This window comes from Zosterops lateralis (assembly GCF_965231275.1).
Source record: "Zosterops lateralis genome assembly, chromosome: 29".
Taxonomy (NCBI): Eukaryota; Metazoa; Chordata; class Aves; order Passeriformes; family Zosteropidae; genus Zosterops; species Zosterops lateralis.
In genome coordinates, this window is record NC_139789.1 from 4,818,391 (window position 1) to 4,835,363 (window position 16,973).

Below are 16,973 nucleotides of genomic sequence, written 5' to 3' on the forward strand. Positions count from 1 at the left end.
ACCCTTCCAGCTCTGCTCCCTCACCATTCCCGGAGAATTCTAAAATTACAGAAAGCCAAACTCAGCCACTGCTGAGAGAAATTAATTCTCATTTCCACACCTCGGAGCCTTTCCCTGCTCCCAGAGGTTCTGGCAGCCACAACGAGGGTTCTGTTCTCTGTCCCCTTTTCCCAGGATTGGGGCTTGGCTTCGTTCCACACGGGATGCAGGGAGAATTCCTGGGATGCAGGGAGAATTCCTGGGGTGCAGGGAGAATTCCTGGGATGTAGGGAGCATTCCCAGGATCATTCCTGGAAGGCAGGGATCATTCCCAGGATGCTGAGGTGATCATTCCTGAGATCCAGGGATCATTCTGGGGTGCAGGGATCATTCCTGGGATCATTCCCAGGACTCAGGGATCATTCCTGGGACACAGAGATCATTCCGGGGATCCAGGGATCATTCTTGGAAGGCAGGGATCATTCCCAGGATGCAGAGAGCATTCCCAGGATTCAGGGATCACTCCTGGGATCCAGGGATCATTCCTGGGGTGCAGGGATCATTCCCAGGATCATTCCCAGGACTCGGGGAGCATTCCCAGGATCATTCCTGGGACTCAGGGATCATTCCTGAGATGCAGGGAGCATTCCCAGGATGCTGAGGTGATCATTCCTGGGATCCAGGAATCACTCCTGGGATCCAGGGATCATTCTGGGGTGCAGGGATCATTCCCAGGATTCAGGGATTATTCCCAGGATGCTGAGGTGATCATTCCTAGGATCATTCCTGGGACACAGGGATCATTTGTGGGGTTCCAGGGATCATTCCCAGGATGCAGGGATCATTCCTAGGACACAGGGAGCATTCCCAGGATCATTCCTGGAAGGCAGGGAGCATTCCCAGGATGCTGAGGTGATCATTCCTGGAAGGCAGGGATCATTCTGGGGTGCAGGGAGCATTCCCAGGATCATTCCTGGGACATAAGAGGGATTATTCCCAGGACACAGAGAGCATTCCTGGGACTCAGGGATCATTCCTGTGTTCCAGGGAGTATTCTCAAGATGCAGGGATCATTCCTGGGATCATTCCCAGGACTCAGGGATCATTCCCAAGACACAAGAAGCATTCCCAGGATGCTGAGGTGATCATTCCTGGGATCCAGGGATCATTCCTGGGATCATTCCCCGGATTCAGGGATCATTCCCAAGACACAGGGATCATTTGTGGGGTTCCTGGGATCATTCCTGGTATGCAGAGATCATTGCCAGGATGCTGAGGTGATCATTCCTGGGATCATTCCTGGGACTCAGGGATCATTCCCGGGGTTCCAGAGATCATTCTGGGGTTCCAGGGATCATTTTGGGGTTCCAGGGATCATTCCCAGGGTACTGAAGTGCCGTGGGCAGCTGGGAAAGCAGCAGCCACTCTGTGCCTTCCCAAAGGGGATGGGAGGCAGAGAATTCCATGTGGGAATTGCCAGAGGCGAGTCAGGAGGTGCCTGACACTCAGGGAAGGAGGGAAATACAAGAATTTCCAAGGGATGGAGGGGCAGGACACAGGGAATGGCTTCAAACTGGGAAAGGGGAACTTTGATGGGATTTTGGGCAGGAATTCCTGGCTCTGAGGGTGAGGAGGGGCTGGGCTGGAATTCCCAGAGCATTCCCTGGATCCCTGGAAGTGCCCAAGGCCAGGCTGGATCCCCTGGGGTGGTGGGAGGTGTCCCTGGGAGGTGCCAGGAGGATTTTTAGGGTCCTTTCCATCCCAAACCATCCCTGTGATCCTGCCCTGCTTCAAATCCAACCTCTGCCCTGCTCATCCCTCAACTGTCCCTCCTCCCTTTGGACAAGTCCAAAGCCCGATTTTCACTCTAAAAATATTAAAAATAAATAAATCAAGGCATGAAGGAGAATTCAGGGTGGGTTTTTTCTGCAGTTCCAGGTGATTTTTTGCACAAAATCCTGACAAACCAAGGGCATCTCTGGGGTTTCCCTCATTTCAGTGAAGTGGGAGCATCACTAAAGTGGATTTTTTCAGCAGGAGACTGAGCAGCCACCACAGAATTCCTGTTTTTTGTGGCTCCCTTTGCTCAGGGAAACCTCCCACTGTCCCATCCAACCTTTGGGAACTCCCAGGGATGGGGCAGCCAGAGCTGCTCTGGGAATTCCATCCCATTCCATCTTCCCAGAGAAAGATTTCTTCCCAAATTCCCATCAAAATCACCCATCAAGGTCCTTCTTTCCCCAGTGATTTTCCCAGGAGCTGCAGCACTCAGAGGGCACATCCAGGGGTTAATTCTGCCCACTTTTCCATGGAAAAAAAATCAGATTTTCTCCCTCCCCTCCCGTGCAAACCCCAAATTCTGACTCTCATCATTTTGGGATGTGAAAAAGGAACAGCCCAGGCACGTTACCTGCTCCAAACCTCCCTGAAATTCAAATATTCCTGTTCCAAACCTCTCCTGGAGGGGCTCAATGATTGATCCTGCCAGAGAACGGCTCTGAATCCTCAGGAGGATCAGAAGAAAAAAATAATTTGGCATTTCAAGCTGAATAAATTCAAGGTTTAGCAGCCTGATGACAAACAGCACTTTATAACCACATGGAAAAAAAATACCTTTTTAGCAAATGGTTGAGACCTGAATGATAAAAAAAAAATTAAAATTAAATAAATTCAAGGATCTGTTCTGCTTTAGGTGCTCCTGATGTGGGGAAAGGCTCAGGGATTTCAAAGGCATCACTCCCTGCACAAATAACACCCCAAAAAAAAAAAAAAAAAAAAAAAGGAGATCTTCATTTCTTAAGAAGCCAAATAAAGCAGTTTTAGGTAATTACAGGGGCCTGGGTGTGAAAGAAAAACTGCAAAGCCTCAGGGACTGAGCCAAGCAGTTTGGATTTCTCTCCTCCAGCTTAGAAAACCTTCTGAAAACTTTTGTTTTTTCTGAAAACAGCTTTTTTTTTTTTCATTTCAGAGAATCCCAGAGTGGTGTGGGTTGGATAAAGAACATCCAGGAACAATTTCCACTGTCCCAGGAGCTCCAAACTCCTCCAGCCTGGCCTTGGACACTCCCAGGGATGAGAATTGTCACCCTCCTCTTCCTCCTCACCCTTTTCCTGGAGATCTGAGGTTGATTTCAGGTGGCCCAGCTCAACCAGCAGCTGTTTCCCAGCAGAAAAAAACCACATTTTTTTGTTAATTTTTTTTGGAATTCTCGGTGTCAAAGCAGTCAAAACCATACCTGACCCACAAATAAAAGCTGAAATTCCCCCCCTGGAGCTGAGCTATCAAACAGGGAAAGCTCCAAACAGCTCCTGCAGCTCAGGGAGGAGTTTTGGGGAAGGAGAAAAACAAAAAGTTCTGTGGGAGCTGCTGTGCCCACTCAGCATTAACATGCAGAGCACAAAACACCTTTTAGGGGGGAGATTTCTGGGGGATATTTCTGGGGGAGATTTCTGGGGGATATTTCTGTGCTCCAGGAGAGCTGAGCCCTCTTTGGAAAAACCAGAAAAGCCAATTTTTCTCCCTCTCTGTCCTGAAACCCCCCCAGCTTTTAATTTCTCCAACCACATCCCACTTTTTCCTGCTCTTTCAGCCACCCCCAAGTGATGAAATCCGGAAGATTTATTGTAAATAAAGTTCTGCACGTTACACAACTGGCTAAAAATCATAATTAGGGCTGCACTGGGGGAACATGTTTTATTTATCCTGACAGTAGTCTGGCTCCAGCGATCCTGCCCGTGATAAATGTCCTCAATGGTTTGGTTTTTTTGTGGAGTTTTCAGCAGCTCCCAGTTCTTATCACAGCCCTGGAAAAATGGGGAAATTTCTGCCTGGGTTTTGTTTTTGTTTTGTTTGTTTTTTTGGGTTTTTTTTTGGTTTTTTTTTTGGTGTGGCACCAGGATAACTGGGAGTGTCTGAATTTTGGATGAATCAAAAGAAATTGCAATTTTTCTGCTGCTAAAAAGAAAAAAAAACACACACACACACACACACAAAAAAAAAAAAAAAAAAAAAAAAAAAAAAAAAAAAAAACCACTGAATTCTGGATGAATCAAAAGAAATTGAAATTTTTCTGCTGCTAAAAAAAATAAAAAAAAAATCTGAATTCTGGATGAATCAAAAGAAATTGAAATTTTTCTGCTGCTAAAAAAAATAAAAAAAAAATCTGAATTCTGGATGAATCAAAAGAAATTGAAATTTTTCTGCTGCTAAAAAAAAAATTAAAAATATCTGAATTCTGGATGAATCAAAAGAAATTAAATTTTTTTCTGCTGCTAAAAAAAAAATCTGAATTCAGGATGAATCAAAAGAAATTGCAATTTTTTTCTGCTGCTTAAAAAAATAATAAAATATATATATATATATATAAATCTGAATTCTGGATGAATCAAAAGAAATTGCATTTTTTTTCTGCTGCTAAAAAGATTTTAAAAAATCTGATTTCTGGATGAATCAAAAGAAATTGCAATTTTTTTCTGCTGTTAAAAAAATCTGAATTCTGGATGAATCAAAAGAAATTGCAATTTTTCTGCTGCTAAAAAAAAAAAAGAAAAGAAAATCTGAATTCTGGATGAATCAAAAAAAAATTAAAATTTTTCTGCTGCTAAAAAAAAAAAATAAATTTATGATCCAGAATATTTATGGTCTCAAAATATTTGAATCTCTGCTAAATTTAGAACAACCAGAAGATTTCCATCTCTCTCGATGAGAAATAATTATTTACAATTTGCTATAAAAAGAACAATTCCAGCAACAAAAGATCCAGAGAACTTCCAGATTCTTTCCCAACTCCTGCTCCTCTGTGGCAGGAAAATGGGAATCCCAGTTTGGATTTAATTGTTTAATAAATAGAATTCCAGGAGGGCTTTGTGCATCCTCCTGGCAGCAAAACAAATTATTCCAACAGGGATGAACACCTGGATTAGGTTTATTTTTTCAATGTTGTCCTAGAAATGGAGACTAAACAGGGTTTTTTTCCAAGTTTTCCAAGGATTTTCCTCTTTTTCCCCCAAAACACACACAAACCTGAGAAGGCTGAAGGGAAAAAGGAAAAGTTTTTTTTTCCTCAAGAAGAAATTCCAGGGATGGTCTTGGGGCGTGAGTGGGATGGGAAACGTGGCTGCACATCCAGAAAAACTCAGGGATTAGAGAATAACCCACAAACCATCCTCTGCTGCCACAGGAATCGGGGAAATTTAAAATAAAACAGGGAAGAATTATTAAAGTGGTGAAAGATCATGAAATTCCAGAGTGGGTTGGGTTGGGAGGGGACTTTAAAGTGTCACCCCTGCCATGGGGACACTTCCCAGTGTGTGGGATGGGAAACGTGGCTGCACATCCAGAAAAACTCACGGATTAGACCCACAAACCATCCTCTGCTGCCACAGGAATCGGGGGAAATTTAAAATAAAACAGAGAAGAATTATTGAAGTGGTGTAAGATCACAGAATTCCAGAGTGGGTTGGGTTGGTTAAAGCCCATCCAGTGTCACCCTTGCCATGGGGACACTTCCCAGTGTGTGGGATGGGAAACGTGGCTGCACATCCAGAAAAACTCATGGATTAGACCCACAAACCATCCTCTGCTGCCACAGGAAATGGGGAAAAATTAAAATAAAACAGGGAAGAATTATTGAAGCAGTGTAAGATCATGAAATTCCAGAGTGGGTTGGATTAGGAGGGGATTTTGAAGTGTCACCCCTGCCATGGGGACACTTCCCAATGTCCCAGGTGGCTCCAGCCTGGCCTTGGGCACTTTTAGGGGTCCAGGGGCTGCCCCACCCTCCCAGGGAAGGATTTATCCCAAATATCCCACCTAAACCCCCTGTCTGTCCCTCTGGATGAAGGAATGACACCATCAAAAAGAGGATTGAGCAGATCCTGCACTTGGGAAAGGGAGAAAATAACCTGAGAAACAACATTTTTTATCAACATGTGGAACGATTCAAGGAGGAAAATCCATTTTTTTTTTTTTGTAACTCTGAAGTTTGAACTGAGCTCCAGTTCATCCTCTCAGCATCTCCTTGTCTCTGCCAAGCCCATCATCCTGGGTGTTTTTGGCAACCAAAGGAGCAGAGAAAAGGAGTCAATTAAATACCTGAGAACCCTCCAAGTGCAGCATTTCACAGAGCAACACGTCCTTTTCATCCATTTATTATTGGCAGACAAAAAAAAAAAAAAATAAAAATAAAAATGGAGAGGAACAGAGGAGATTCTGCATGGCTTTGAGCCTGAAATTCAGAAATCCCACCCAAGGGATTCTGGAATTCCAGAAAATTCAGGAATTTCAGAAAAAACCTCTGAGGTGTGTGTGGAGTTCATGTTTTACACACACACACCTCTCCAGGGATTCACCAGTTGTCACTAGAGGTTGCAGGCCAGGATTTATTTCACAGCAGAATGAAACAGCTCCTCTGCAAAAAGGAGATTTTGTGCATCCAAATCAAGCTGACACAGGTACAAAACGAAGCCCTTGGATTCCTGATGGAACCGGAGATTTTTTTTTTTTTTTTTGCAATTCGTTCATTAAATTAAATAAAGGGGAAAAATGGCTTGGAGGAGAGGAAAGTTCAAGGAGAGGTGTTTCTGTGCAGTGAAGATTTTTACAAAAAAATGACAAAGCCATCTTAGATCAACCTCTTAATTTTAAAATACAACAACAAAACCACATTCCATTGGGACTCCCATAATTTTGGGATTTTGAGCAGCTCATTCACATGGGAAGGAAGAAAAACTTTCAGCTGTTGAAAGAGTAGCACCCACCTCCTTTCCCTGGAGGAAGAGTTGGGATAAAAGTGTTGGGAAAGGTGAAAATCCTGACCCAGAATCTGCAGGAGCTTCACTGATGGAACGACTGCAGAGCTCTTATTGCCGGGGCAGCCAAATGTTTTTTGGCACTTCTGAACCCAAATAATCCCTCCTGTTTATATGTAATCAAGCTTTCACCGTGGATTTAGTGCTGCAAACCCCAATTAAAGGGGAATTTCTGCACTTGGAGGAGCTGGAGGGGGTGAGGAATTGCAGAGTGATCCAAGCAGTGAAGGCCAGAGGTTTGCAGGGATAAATATTCCCTCCTTCAGGAAGGGGAAAAAAATGGAAAAAGTCACCTTTGAAAGATCTGCTTTCCCAATCCAAGCACCTGAGCTCTTGTAGCTCCCACTGTCCTTTTATTGCTTCTGGAGGTCAGTGTGTTACACAGGTTTTGGCTTTTTTTTTGTCTCTTTTTTTTGCTAAAAACCCAACAGATCGACACACAATGATTTTTGGAGCTATTGATTAAAAAAAACACCTCCCCAAACCTGATCTCTTGGAAAGAAGAACCCCAGTGCTGAGTGACTCCTGAGCTGCCAATGTTTGCAGCGCCGGTAAAAATATGAAAAGTTGGCAAAATTCACCCCCCACAAAAAAAACCACCAAAAAAAAACAGAGAAAGAGAGAAAGAGAGAGGAGAGAAAAAAATCTTTTCCCAGCTGTAACATCTGTTCAGTCTGCCTGGCTGACAAGTGCTGCTGATGGAACTTGCCAGGACTCCACCACCAACAACAGCAGCAGGAAGGACTTTCTGGAGCAGAAAAACCAGAAAGTTTCTGGACCCTGGAGCTGTTTTTATCCTTTTTTTCCTCTCTCACAACCCCCAAACCCCCTCCCTGGAGTCACCTCTGACTCGTCACCTGCGGGAGGATCACGGGGGCACAAGCAATACCAGCAAAAGACTCAGGGAAGTGCAAATCCCTCTCCCACTCGTCCGTCTCGGTGTTGTAGACCTGCACGATGCTGGTGACGTTGTTGAGGTGCCAGTTGTAACCCCCCACGATGTAAATCTTTTTCTCCAGGAGGCAACAACCCGCCTCCGACTGCCCCGCGCGCATCGGGCTCACCGTGGTCCATTGATCTGTCTCAGGGACATAATATTCCACTGCCAGGACGTCAAAACAACGATCTACGTGGTCCATCCTTCCTCCCAAGGCGTAAATCCTTCCGTTAGCGCTGACCATGGCGTGCAGCACCCTGGGCTCGTTCATGGGGGTTTTAAACTCCCACTGATCAGCAGCAGGGTCGTAACAATGCAGCGCCTTTTTGTCCTCCACGGAGATGCCGTAACCCCCTGAAATGTAGAGTTTGTCCCCCACCGTGGCCCCGGCGTGGCCCCAAGTCCTGCGTTTCAAAGAGCACACGTAGCTCCACTCGTTGTCTTTGGGGCAATATTTCTCCACCGAGGCCAGGCTGCCCGAGCGGTTGCGGCCGCCCGTGGCGTAGACCATCCCTCGGAGAACGTTGAGCTGGAACTGGATCCTGCTCTCCTGCATGGCCTGGATTCGAAGCCACTGGTTGAGGTGAGGGTCGTAGCGGTAGGAGACGTCCACGGCGCCCTCCCCGCTGCGGTACTGCAGCTGCTGGCCCCCCACCAGGTAGACGAAGTTGTCCAGCACGGCCACGCAGGAGTGGCTGCTGCCCACCTGTTGGGTAAAGGAAAAGGTTTATAAATATGATTGCCTGGCAAAGAGATGGTAAAAAATATAAAAGGTGTGAGTGAAGTTGTCCTGGGTTGCAGTGTAGGATTTATTTATTTATACAAAGTATTTATTCCATCCCCATCCCCATGAGCTGTTGGAACCAGGTGGGGCAGTGTTTTCCCAGGCCCCTCCTTTGGGCTCTTCTGCTCATGGCCCATCAATGCCTTGCCCAGGACTCACAGGGAACTCCCTCCAGGAGCTCTCTCTGTTTAATGGGCCATCAAGGAGCCACTGCACGACTCCTCATCCCATTGGGAGATGCTCCCAATGCCCAGGGGGAGGAGCCAATGTGAGATGCTCTGCCCAGGGGGAGGAGCCAATGTGAGATGCTCTGCCCCACCAGGTAGACAAAGTTGTCCAGCACGGCCACGCAGGAGTGGCTGCTGCCCACCTGTTGGGAAAGGTGAGGCGGGAAAAGATTTATAAATGGGATTGCCCTGGTAAAGAGATGGTAAAAAATATAAAAGCCTGGCAAAGAGATGCTAAAAAATATAGAAATATAAAAAGTATATGAAATTGGCCTGGGTTGTAGTGTGGGATGTGCACACAGTATTTATTCCATCCCCATGAGCTGTTGGAACCAGGTGGGGCAGTGTTTTCCCAGACCCCTCCTTTGGGCTCTTCTGCTCATGGCCCATCAATGCCTTGCCCAGGACTCACAGGACTCTTCTACCTCTTCTTACCTCTCTTAGCTTTTTTACCTCCCTCACCTCATACCCTCTCTCTCTCCCTCTCTCTTTTGGGGCTTCCCTTCAGCCCAGGCTGGTAGCTGAAGGCAAAGCCCTTTTACCCACAACCTTTGCAATAAAACCTCGTGTTTCTAGAATATCTCGGCTCTGCAGAGTTCCTTGTCCACGGATGCCTCTACATCCCTCTTAGCTCTTACCTCTCTCTTACTCCTCTTACCTCTTAGCTCTCTTGCTTTTACCCCTCTTACCCTCTTCTATCACTCTCTCTTTGGGACTTCCCTTCAGCCCAGGCTGGCGACTGAAGGCCAGGCCCTTTTACCCATAACCCTTGTAATAAAACCACACATTCCAGAGCATCTCAGGTGTGCAGACTCCCCTCTCCCCGCCATCCCCAGGTGCTCCCACACCCACCTCCATCTCGGTGAGCTCACGGAACTGGCGTCCAGCAGCATCAGGCAGGCAGAAAACCTTGGGGCTGACGGTGCGGTCGTTGTCGGTGTAAGGAGTGCCACCAAAAGTGACCAGGGACAGCACGTCCGAGCGGATGGCCGTGCGCGGCGACTGCATCTCGTGCTGCCTGAAGGGCAGGATCTGGTAGTTGAAAGCCTCCAGCAGGTACTGTCGGCACAGCACGTCCTCCACCATGATGTCCAAGGTCTGCACGCTGTCCACCAGCTCGGAGGATTTCATCAGGGGGAAGCGGATGTGCCGCAGCACCTGGCTGGCCCCGGCGCGGCGCGCGGGGTCGAACTGCAGCCAGCGCACGGCGGCGCGGAACAGCTCGATCTCGCTGCAGCTCTTGAGCTTGTTGCTCTGCAGGAAGAAGACCAGCCTCTCCAGGGGCAGGTGGAGGAAGTCCTCCTCCTCGGAGATCTGCAAGAAGTGCCTGAAGGTGAAGGCGTCCACGGATTCCTTGAGGGAGGCCAGGCTGAAGGTGGTGGCCATCTGGCCGATGTTGAGGCACGTCTCCACGCTCATGGCAGACTTGAGGAACTCCTCGCACAGCTCCACCACGGGCACCATCTGCAGGAAGACGGCGGCTCCCAGCACGTCCTGGATGCAGTCGAGGTCCAGGGTGACCTCGGCGCTGTAGGCGAAGTCGATGATGTGCTTGAGGCCCTTGGCAGACACTCCTTTGAGCTCGATCACGTCCTGGCTGGCCTCTCTCATCCCGCCCGTGAACATCGCCCTGCAGGTCGGTGACGCAAACAAAACAACAAAAAATCCCCCCTGCATTTTAAGCAAAAAAAAAAAAAAGCAGCACCTCCAAAGTGGATTTTATTTAACGCTCTTGATTCTCTCGGGGTGGGGAAGGGGGGAATAAATCAAGGCTAAATCTCTACCAGCCACGAGGAACTGAGAGCGTGCAATGACTTACATAAGGATTGCATAAACAGTGCTCTGAGGAGGAATATTCAGCAACTGGAGAAGTTTTTCAATCCCACTGGCAGTGGGAATGAGAGCAGACCACAAGACCAAGCTCCAGGAGGAGGCAGGGCTGCCAGAGCAGGGAGTGAACAACTCTGGACATCAATGAATCCTTGATATTCCAACAAAAAAAGATCCCATGGGATCTGCACCAGCAGAGATTGGGACCCTGAAGGGTTTTAGGTTTAGGATTTGGGAGCACAAGGAAGGAACACACCTGTGGTGGGAGGCCAGGGATTCCTGGCAGCAAAGCCTTTAAGCCCCTGTTATCCTGTTACCTCACAGAGAACCACGAAACGGCTCAAAAATCGCAGGTGCAACACATCTCATGAACAGCTTTGGTCTTCCAAAGCAGAACCTCCCCTCCAAGGCTCCTTCCCAAGGCCTGAAACCAGGGGAGCAGCAGCCCCTGCAGCAGGGGGCTGACAGGCAATTAAACAAAAATCAGGGGGGGAAAAGGCTCAGTTACAGCACAGCTGTGAGCTCACCACTCGCCCAGGCCACAGAGCAGAGCTCTCAGGCCCTGGATCACCTCCTTGGGAGGCTCCTAAATTCCACAGGAAACACATTCCACACCCAGGGCTGCGAGGCCTGAGGATCCCAGAGCAGGGGATGGGGCTGCACTTGTAGGGTTTGGGGTCGTTTTTGGCCCTTTGGGATATTTACAGCCCATTTCAGAGGGGTTTTGTTGCCCAGTGATGGCTGGAGATGAAGGTTTTCATCTTGTGGTGCTCAAGGAGCAGTTGTGGGTCAGGAAAATCAGAGTAGGTGACATGGAGTGACACAGGGTGACACAGAGTGTCACCACTCCCTGCCACTGCACAAAAATCCCAACAAGTCCATAAATTGTCACACAAAATGTCTTAAAAATTCACTTTTTGGGCTGGTTTTTTCCCACCTGCTCTTTTCCATGGGAAAGGTAAACCCGTGGTGTCACCAGAACTGACTCCAAGGTGCGAGTCAGCCCCAAAAAATGCTGAGCAGACCCTGCACCCACACAGGAATAAAGGAATATCTTGGGAACGCTGTCAAAAACCAGGAGGGACATTCCACGCCCAGGGCTGCGAGGCCTGAGGATCCCAGAGCAGTAGATGGGGCTGCACTGGTGGGGTTTGGAGTCATTTTTGGCTCTTTGGGACATTTACAGCCCGTTTCAGAGGGGTTTTGTTGCCCAGGGGTGGCTGAGGGTGAACGTTTGCACCTTGTGGTGCTCAAGGAGCAGTTGTGGGTCAGGAAAATCAGAGTAGGTGACATGGAGTGACAACACTCCCTGCCACTGCACACAAATCCCAACAAATCCGTGAATTGTCACACAAAATGTCTCAAAACTTCACTTTTTGGGCTGTTTTTTCCCCACCTGCTCTTCTCCATGGGAAAGGTAAACCCGTGGTGTCACCAGAACTGACTCCAAGGTGCGAGTCAGCCCCAAAAAATGCTGAGCAGACCCTGCACCCACACAGGAATAAAGGAATATCTTGGGAACGCTGTCAAAAGCCAGGAGTTTCCAAGTTTCCTGTCCAAACCAGGCTAGAAAACCTGCTGCCTTCCAGCATAAACCCAAGAAATCCTAAAAATGACCTAAATAAGGAAATATCTGCACGTGAGATCAGCCCGAGTGACCAGGAACGCTGTTCCCAATTATTTATCCGTGCAGCAGATGAGAGAATTCTGCTGAAATCCCTGCACATCCCATGTCCCAGCCCTGATCCCTGGCCCCAGAGGACACCCAGCCACGTGTGTGCTCCTGCAGCAGCTGAGCAGGGAGAGAGGAAAAAGCCTTTAGTGTTGCCACGCTGAAGACACAAATCATCGACTTCAGAATGCGATTCCCTTCCAAAAAACGTTATGGTTTTTAAAATGCTGATTATATAAATGCCTCAATTTCACTCTTTTCCCTCCCCCCTTTCCCGCAGGGGAAAAAAAAAAAAAAAAAATCAACCAACAGAGTGTTTTCAAAAGCTGGATTATTCTACCATTGTTCCCCAGGACAACCTTCTTTAGCACCACTGAAAGTTCTGAGGAGGAACCTACTCAGGAATCAGATCTGGACAGTGAAACCACCCCTGGCAGTGGCCCTGCACCAGCAGGGAGGACGAAAACACTGCCATTAGCATTTTTTTTTTGGGAGGGAGAACAGCTCCAGGATTAATTGTGTGCCTGCTGGATAAGCCTGGAAGGTTTGTGTTCCCCCAGGGAGGGAGGAGGGAAAAGGCTGAGAAATGAAGGCAGAGCAGCTGAAGAATGGGCAGAGGGATGGCAGTGAAGCCTCTCTTGGTCTTGTTTACCTGCTGGGAGGGATTTACACATCAAGGGACTGTAAATCCCATCAACAGCCCCTTCTCCACCCTTCCCAGAGTCTGCAATAACTCCCAGCTCGAGTTCTCCATGAGTTCTCCACGAGTCTGAGCCTTCCCTGCTCCCGGTGTCTCCAGCACGTCCCTCACTTCGGTGCTGCCCCAAAAAACATCCCAGACTCCAAGTCAATCCCAGTCAGAGCTGCTCCAAGAGGGTTTGACAGAGAGAGGCAGCCCTGAGGAGCAGCTCAGGAGGAGAAAAGGAGGCTCAGAAGGAGAAAAGGGGGCTCAGAAGGAGGAAAGGAGCTCAGAAGGAGGAAAGAAGGCTCAGAAGTAGAAAAGAGGGCTCAAAAGGAGAAAAGGAAGCTCAGAAGGAGAAAAGGAGGCTCAGAAGGAGAAAAAGGGACTCAAAAGGAGAAAAGGAAGCTCAGAAGTAGAAAAGGGGGCTCAGAAGAAGGAAAGGAGGCTCAGGAGGAGAAAAGAGGGCTCAGGAGGAGAAAAGGGGGCTCAGAAGGAGAAAAGGGAGCTCAGGAGGAGGAAAGGAGGCTCAGAAAGAGGAAAGGAGGCTCAGAAGTAGAAAAGGAGGCTCAGAAGGAGAAAAGGGAGCTCAGGAGGAGGAAAGGAGGCTCAGAAAGAGGAAAGGAGGCTCAGAAGGAGAAAAGGAGGCTCAGGAGGGACCTCCTGGCTCTGCACAACTCCCTGACACGAGGGCACAGCCAGGGGGGTCGGGCTCTGCTCCCAGGGGACAACAGGACAAGAGGGAACAGCCTCAGGCTGGGCCAGGGGAGGCTCAGGTCGGATTTTGGGAAAATTTCCTCCTGGAAAGGCTGGTCAGGCTTTGGCAGGGGCTGCCCAGGGAGGTTTTTGGAGTCCCCATCCCACCCAAGGAACTCCTGGCCGTGGCACTCAGTGCTCCAAGGTTGAGCAATGATGACTTTGGAGATCTTTTCCAACCTCAGTCACAATTCTGTGATTGTGTGACAGAGGCAAGATGGATAAAACACCTATTTTCACTCAGCACTGAATTCCCTGCCCAGCAATTGGTTCCCTCTGCATTAATTTGGCTACGAGAGCTCCTCGTGGTGTTTCTGTTTTCAACCCACACCAGCTGGGACAATTCTCCCAGATCTCTTGGGGTCACAGGAGGACCTTGGTGCCCTCAGCCCAGGGGCAGGGAGCCCTAGAGACAGAGCAGTGGTGCTTAAAGAGAACAGGAGGATGAGATGCCTTCACTGCCACCTCCAAATCAGCTCAAGTGGCTCCACAGCACCAACACCTGCCCAGGTGAGGTCAAAAGCTGAGCTTGGACTTCTCCCTTGGCCCAGCAGCTGTAGTTGTACAAATCTGAGTGCAGAGGAACTGATTCTGAACCTCTACCTGCCTGCAGGACACTTGTGGAGCAAACCAAACCTCCAAAAGCTTCTGTAGGGTGGGACTTTTTGGAGTTTGATGGGGAATTTGGGGTGGAGGAGGATGGGGAGACAACAAACCCACGGGAAAGGTAAAAAATTCCTGCTCCCCCTGTGGGATTCTCACCTGAAATAGTCACTGCAGGCAGCCAAGACAACTTTATGAACCTGAAACGCTTCATTATTTATAGTGAGGATGACATCGAGCAGCTGAGCCTGGGCTCGCAGCGAGGCCAGTCCCTGCAGCAGCGTGGTGCTGTGGCCAGGAGCAGAGAAGGTGCATTTCAGGGTGCTGTTCTTGTCAGCCATGCTAAAAACAGAACAAGAGAGACAGGCTGGTTTGAATTGAGCTCAGAACAGTCAGGTGCCCACCCGGGCAGACGGGGACAGGCAGGGATTGGAGCTGGTTGGAAGGTAAATTCCCACCCAGAGAACACCTGGAGTTCCCTTCTCCCAGCACGGAACACTTCCACATTTTCCAGATATTCTCTGGCACTGACAACCCTGCAGGGGCTCCAGACACCACCCAAATCTCCACAATCTCCAAGAAATGTTGGTGTCTCAGAGTCCACTCTGACCTCGACTTCAAGTCACAGAAGTTTTTGCTTCTCCTCATCACCTTCCCCTGCCTGCAGCTGCTGGATTTCCCTGCTCTGGCCAAGCCCCATTTGATCCTTTCCCTTCTGCCTGACCCCCAGGAGAAGAGTAAAAAAAATAAAAATAATTTAAAAAAAGCAAAATATTGCACAGCAATTCTTCTGCCCTGAAGAACCGTCTGAGCTGCAGAGTCAACAGTCCCCTCCCAGCGTAAATAAACATTTCTTTATTTTTTCCCAAAGCCTCTCACACGTGTTCCCCAGCAGCATCCCTGGGATCTGCCTGGCCTCAGATGCACTTGTCAGTGAGAACAGCAGGAGTTCTGCTCCAGGGAGAGAGAGAGAGAGGCTGTGCAAAGAATTCCCTGCAAGATTCCCTGGGAAATTCCCAAATTCGTTGGGAAATTTAATCTGGTTTTTTCAGGATCAACATCCTGGGTGCTCCTGAGGAGGAAAGGCAGGGATTGATATTGAGGATGGGGCTGATGTTTCCAGGAGTGTCCTGCTCCTCTTGGTCTCTGTGTTTTTGAGGGATATTTTATGGAAATATGACATCAAAAAAATATCCTGAAGAGATTATCCCGAGTCTGGGAAGCTGCAGGAGAATTGCTCCCAAATCCACAGTGGGAGAGTGCACTTAGAGGGAATTATCATCACTATTATTATTATTATTATTATTATTATTATTAATGTTAGTTATTGTTATTGTTGTTATTATTATTTAGGAATAAATTATATTATTACTATTAGGAATAAAACAAGGGAGCCAAAAAGGAGTATATTATTATTATTATTATTTAGGAATAAATGATTATATTATTATTAGCAATAAAACAAGGGAGCCAAAAAAGAGTATATTATTATTATTATTATTATTTAGGAATAAATGATTATATTATTATTAGGAGTAAAACAAGGGAGCCAAAAAGGAGTAGGCTGGGGCTGAGTAATCCCAGGGTTTGCTCCAACCCTCCTCCCTCCCTCCAGAACTCCCTGGAACAACAACAGCCACACACACAATGGACCAAACCAGCCAGGGAGGTCAGGGAAGAGTCAGGGAGATGGGATAACAAAAAAAGGGGATGTAAACAATCCTCAAACAATGAGGGACAAGGGACAGGCCTCTGCTCCTATCGGGTTGCAATTTCCTGCAAGAGCAGAGGGGAAATCTGGGATGTCCATCAGAGCTCTGGGATGCACAAAACAAACCTTGGCAGGCTGGTTCAAGCTCTTTAGGATTAGGAATGTGCCTCAAAAAATCCATCAGAGCTCCTGCTGGGATGGCTGGTGGTGCTCAGGGTGGTCTGAAATCCCCACCCTAAAATCAAAGAGCTCTAAAAGAGCCTCAGCTGGAATAAAAAGGGATTAGCAAAAAGGCAGTTGTTGACAGGACCTTTATGCACACTCTGCAAGCCAAGAAAAGTCTGTCCACTCTTCCCGAGGAGAAAGAGGGAAGGGATTGGAGGGAGAGAGGTTTGGATTCTCAAAGTTCTTTCTCTCTCCTCTCTGGAATTTGGATTTGCTGGGGGAGGAAGGAGGCAACAGCAGCACAGAGGTGATGCTGCCTCTGGACACAGCTTTAATCACACAGCTCCAGGCTGGGCAGGTAAAATCCACAGGGACGGATCTGCCACAGTTCCTGAGTTTGTTGTGACTTGATCTCCTGCAGGATTCTCCTCATGGGAATTTTCTTTGGTTTTTGTTTTTTTTTTTTTGGTACTAATTTCAAAAATTCCTTTTCCCAGCCTTCCCTATGGGAATGCTGTCCCTGGATCCTTTGCTGGCAGCAAAGGTTCAAACAACAAGCATCACCTGCACAAATAGCACAAATATTCTTTTTTTTTTTCTTTTTTTTTTTTTTTCCTTTTCCTCAATTCACTTTTACAGGATTAGCTCAGGGCGGGTTGGTGCATCTGTGTGGAATAAAGGTGTTTGGATGTGGGATCCATTTCAACAGGTAATGGAACAGCTACTCCAGGAAAAACTCCCTGTTCTGGTTCTTTTGTCTATTTACAGGGATGGAATAAAAGGATCCAATGATTACACAATACCCCGAGGAGGGGGGAAAA

At 47.8% G+C, this 16,973-nt stretch overlaps 1 protein-coding gene across 1 annotated transcript; it reads right to left on the reverse strand.

Annotated features, from left to right (window-relative positions):
- Positions 1 to 5,868: 5,868 nt before the first annotated feature.
- On the reverse strand, positions 5,869 to 15,162 carry KLHL26 (kelch like family member 26). The gene is made up of 3 exons (XM_083880131.1): positions 14,436 to 15,162; positions 9,589 to 10,366; positions 5,869 to 8,431 (listed from the first exon to the last, which is right to left on the reverse strand). The coding sequence occupies exons 1-3, from the start codon at positions 14,615 to 14,617 to the stop codon at positions 7,628 to 7,630; spliced, it is 1,764 nt and encodes a 587-aa protein (XP_083736257.1). The 5' UTR covers positions 14,618 to 15,162; the 3' UTR covers positions 5,869 to 7,627.
- Between the last annotated feature and the right edge of the window lie 1,811 nt (positions 15,163 to 16,973).

Bases quoted from the DNA above. Each gene is read 5' to 3' on its own strand.
- KLHL26 (XM_083880131.1), bottom strand. From the start codon at position 14,617: ATGGCTGACAAGAACAGCACCCTGAAATGCACCTTCTCTGCTCCTGGC. The intron at 10,367-14,435 runs GTGAGAATCCCA...ACCGACCTGCAG, and splicing joins GCCTGCAGTGACTATTTCAG to GGCGATGTTCACGGGCGGGA. The intron at 8,432-9,588 runs GTGGGTGTGGGA...TTTACCCAACAG, and splicing joins GTGAGCTCACCGAGATGGAG to GTGGGCAGCAGCCACTCCTG.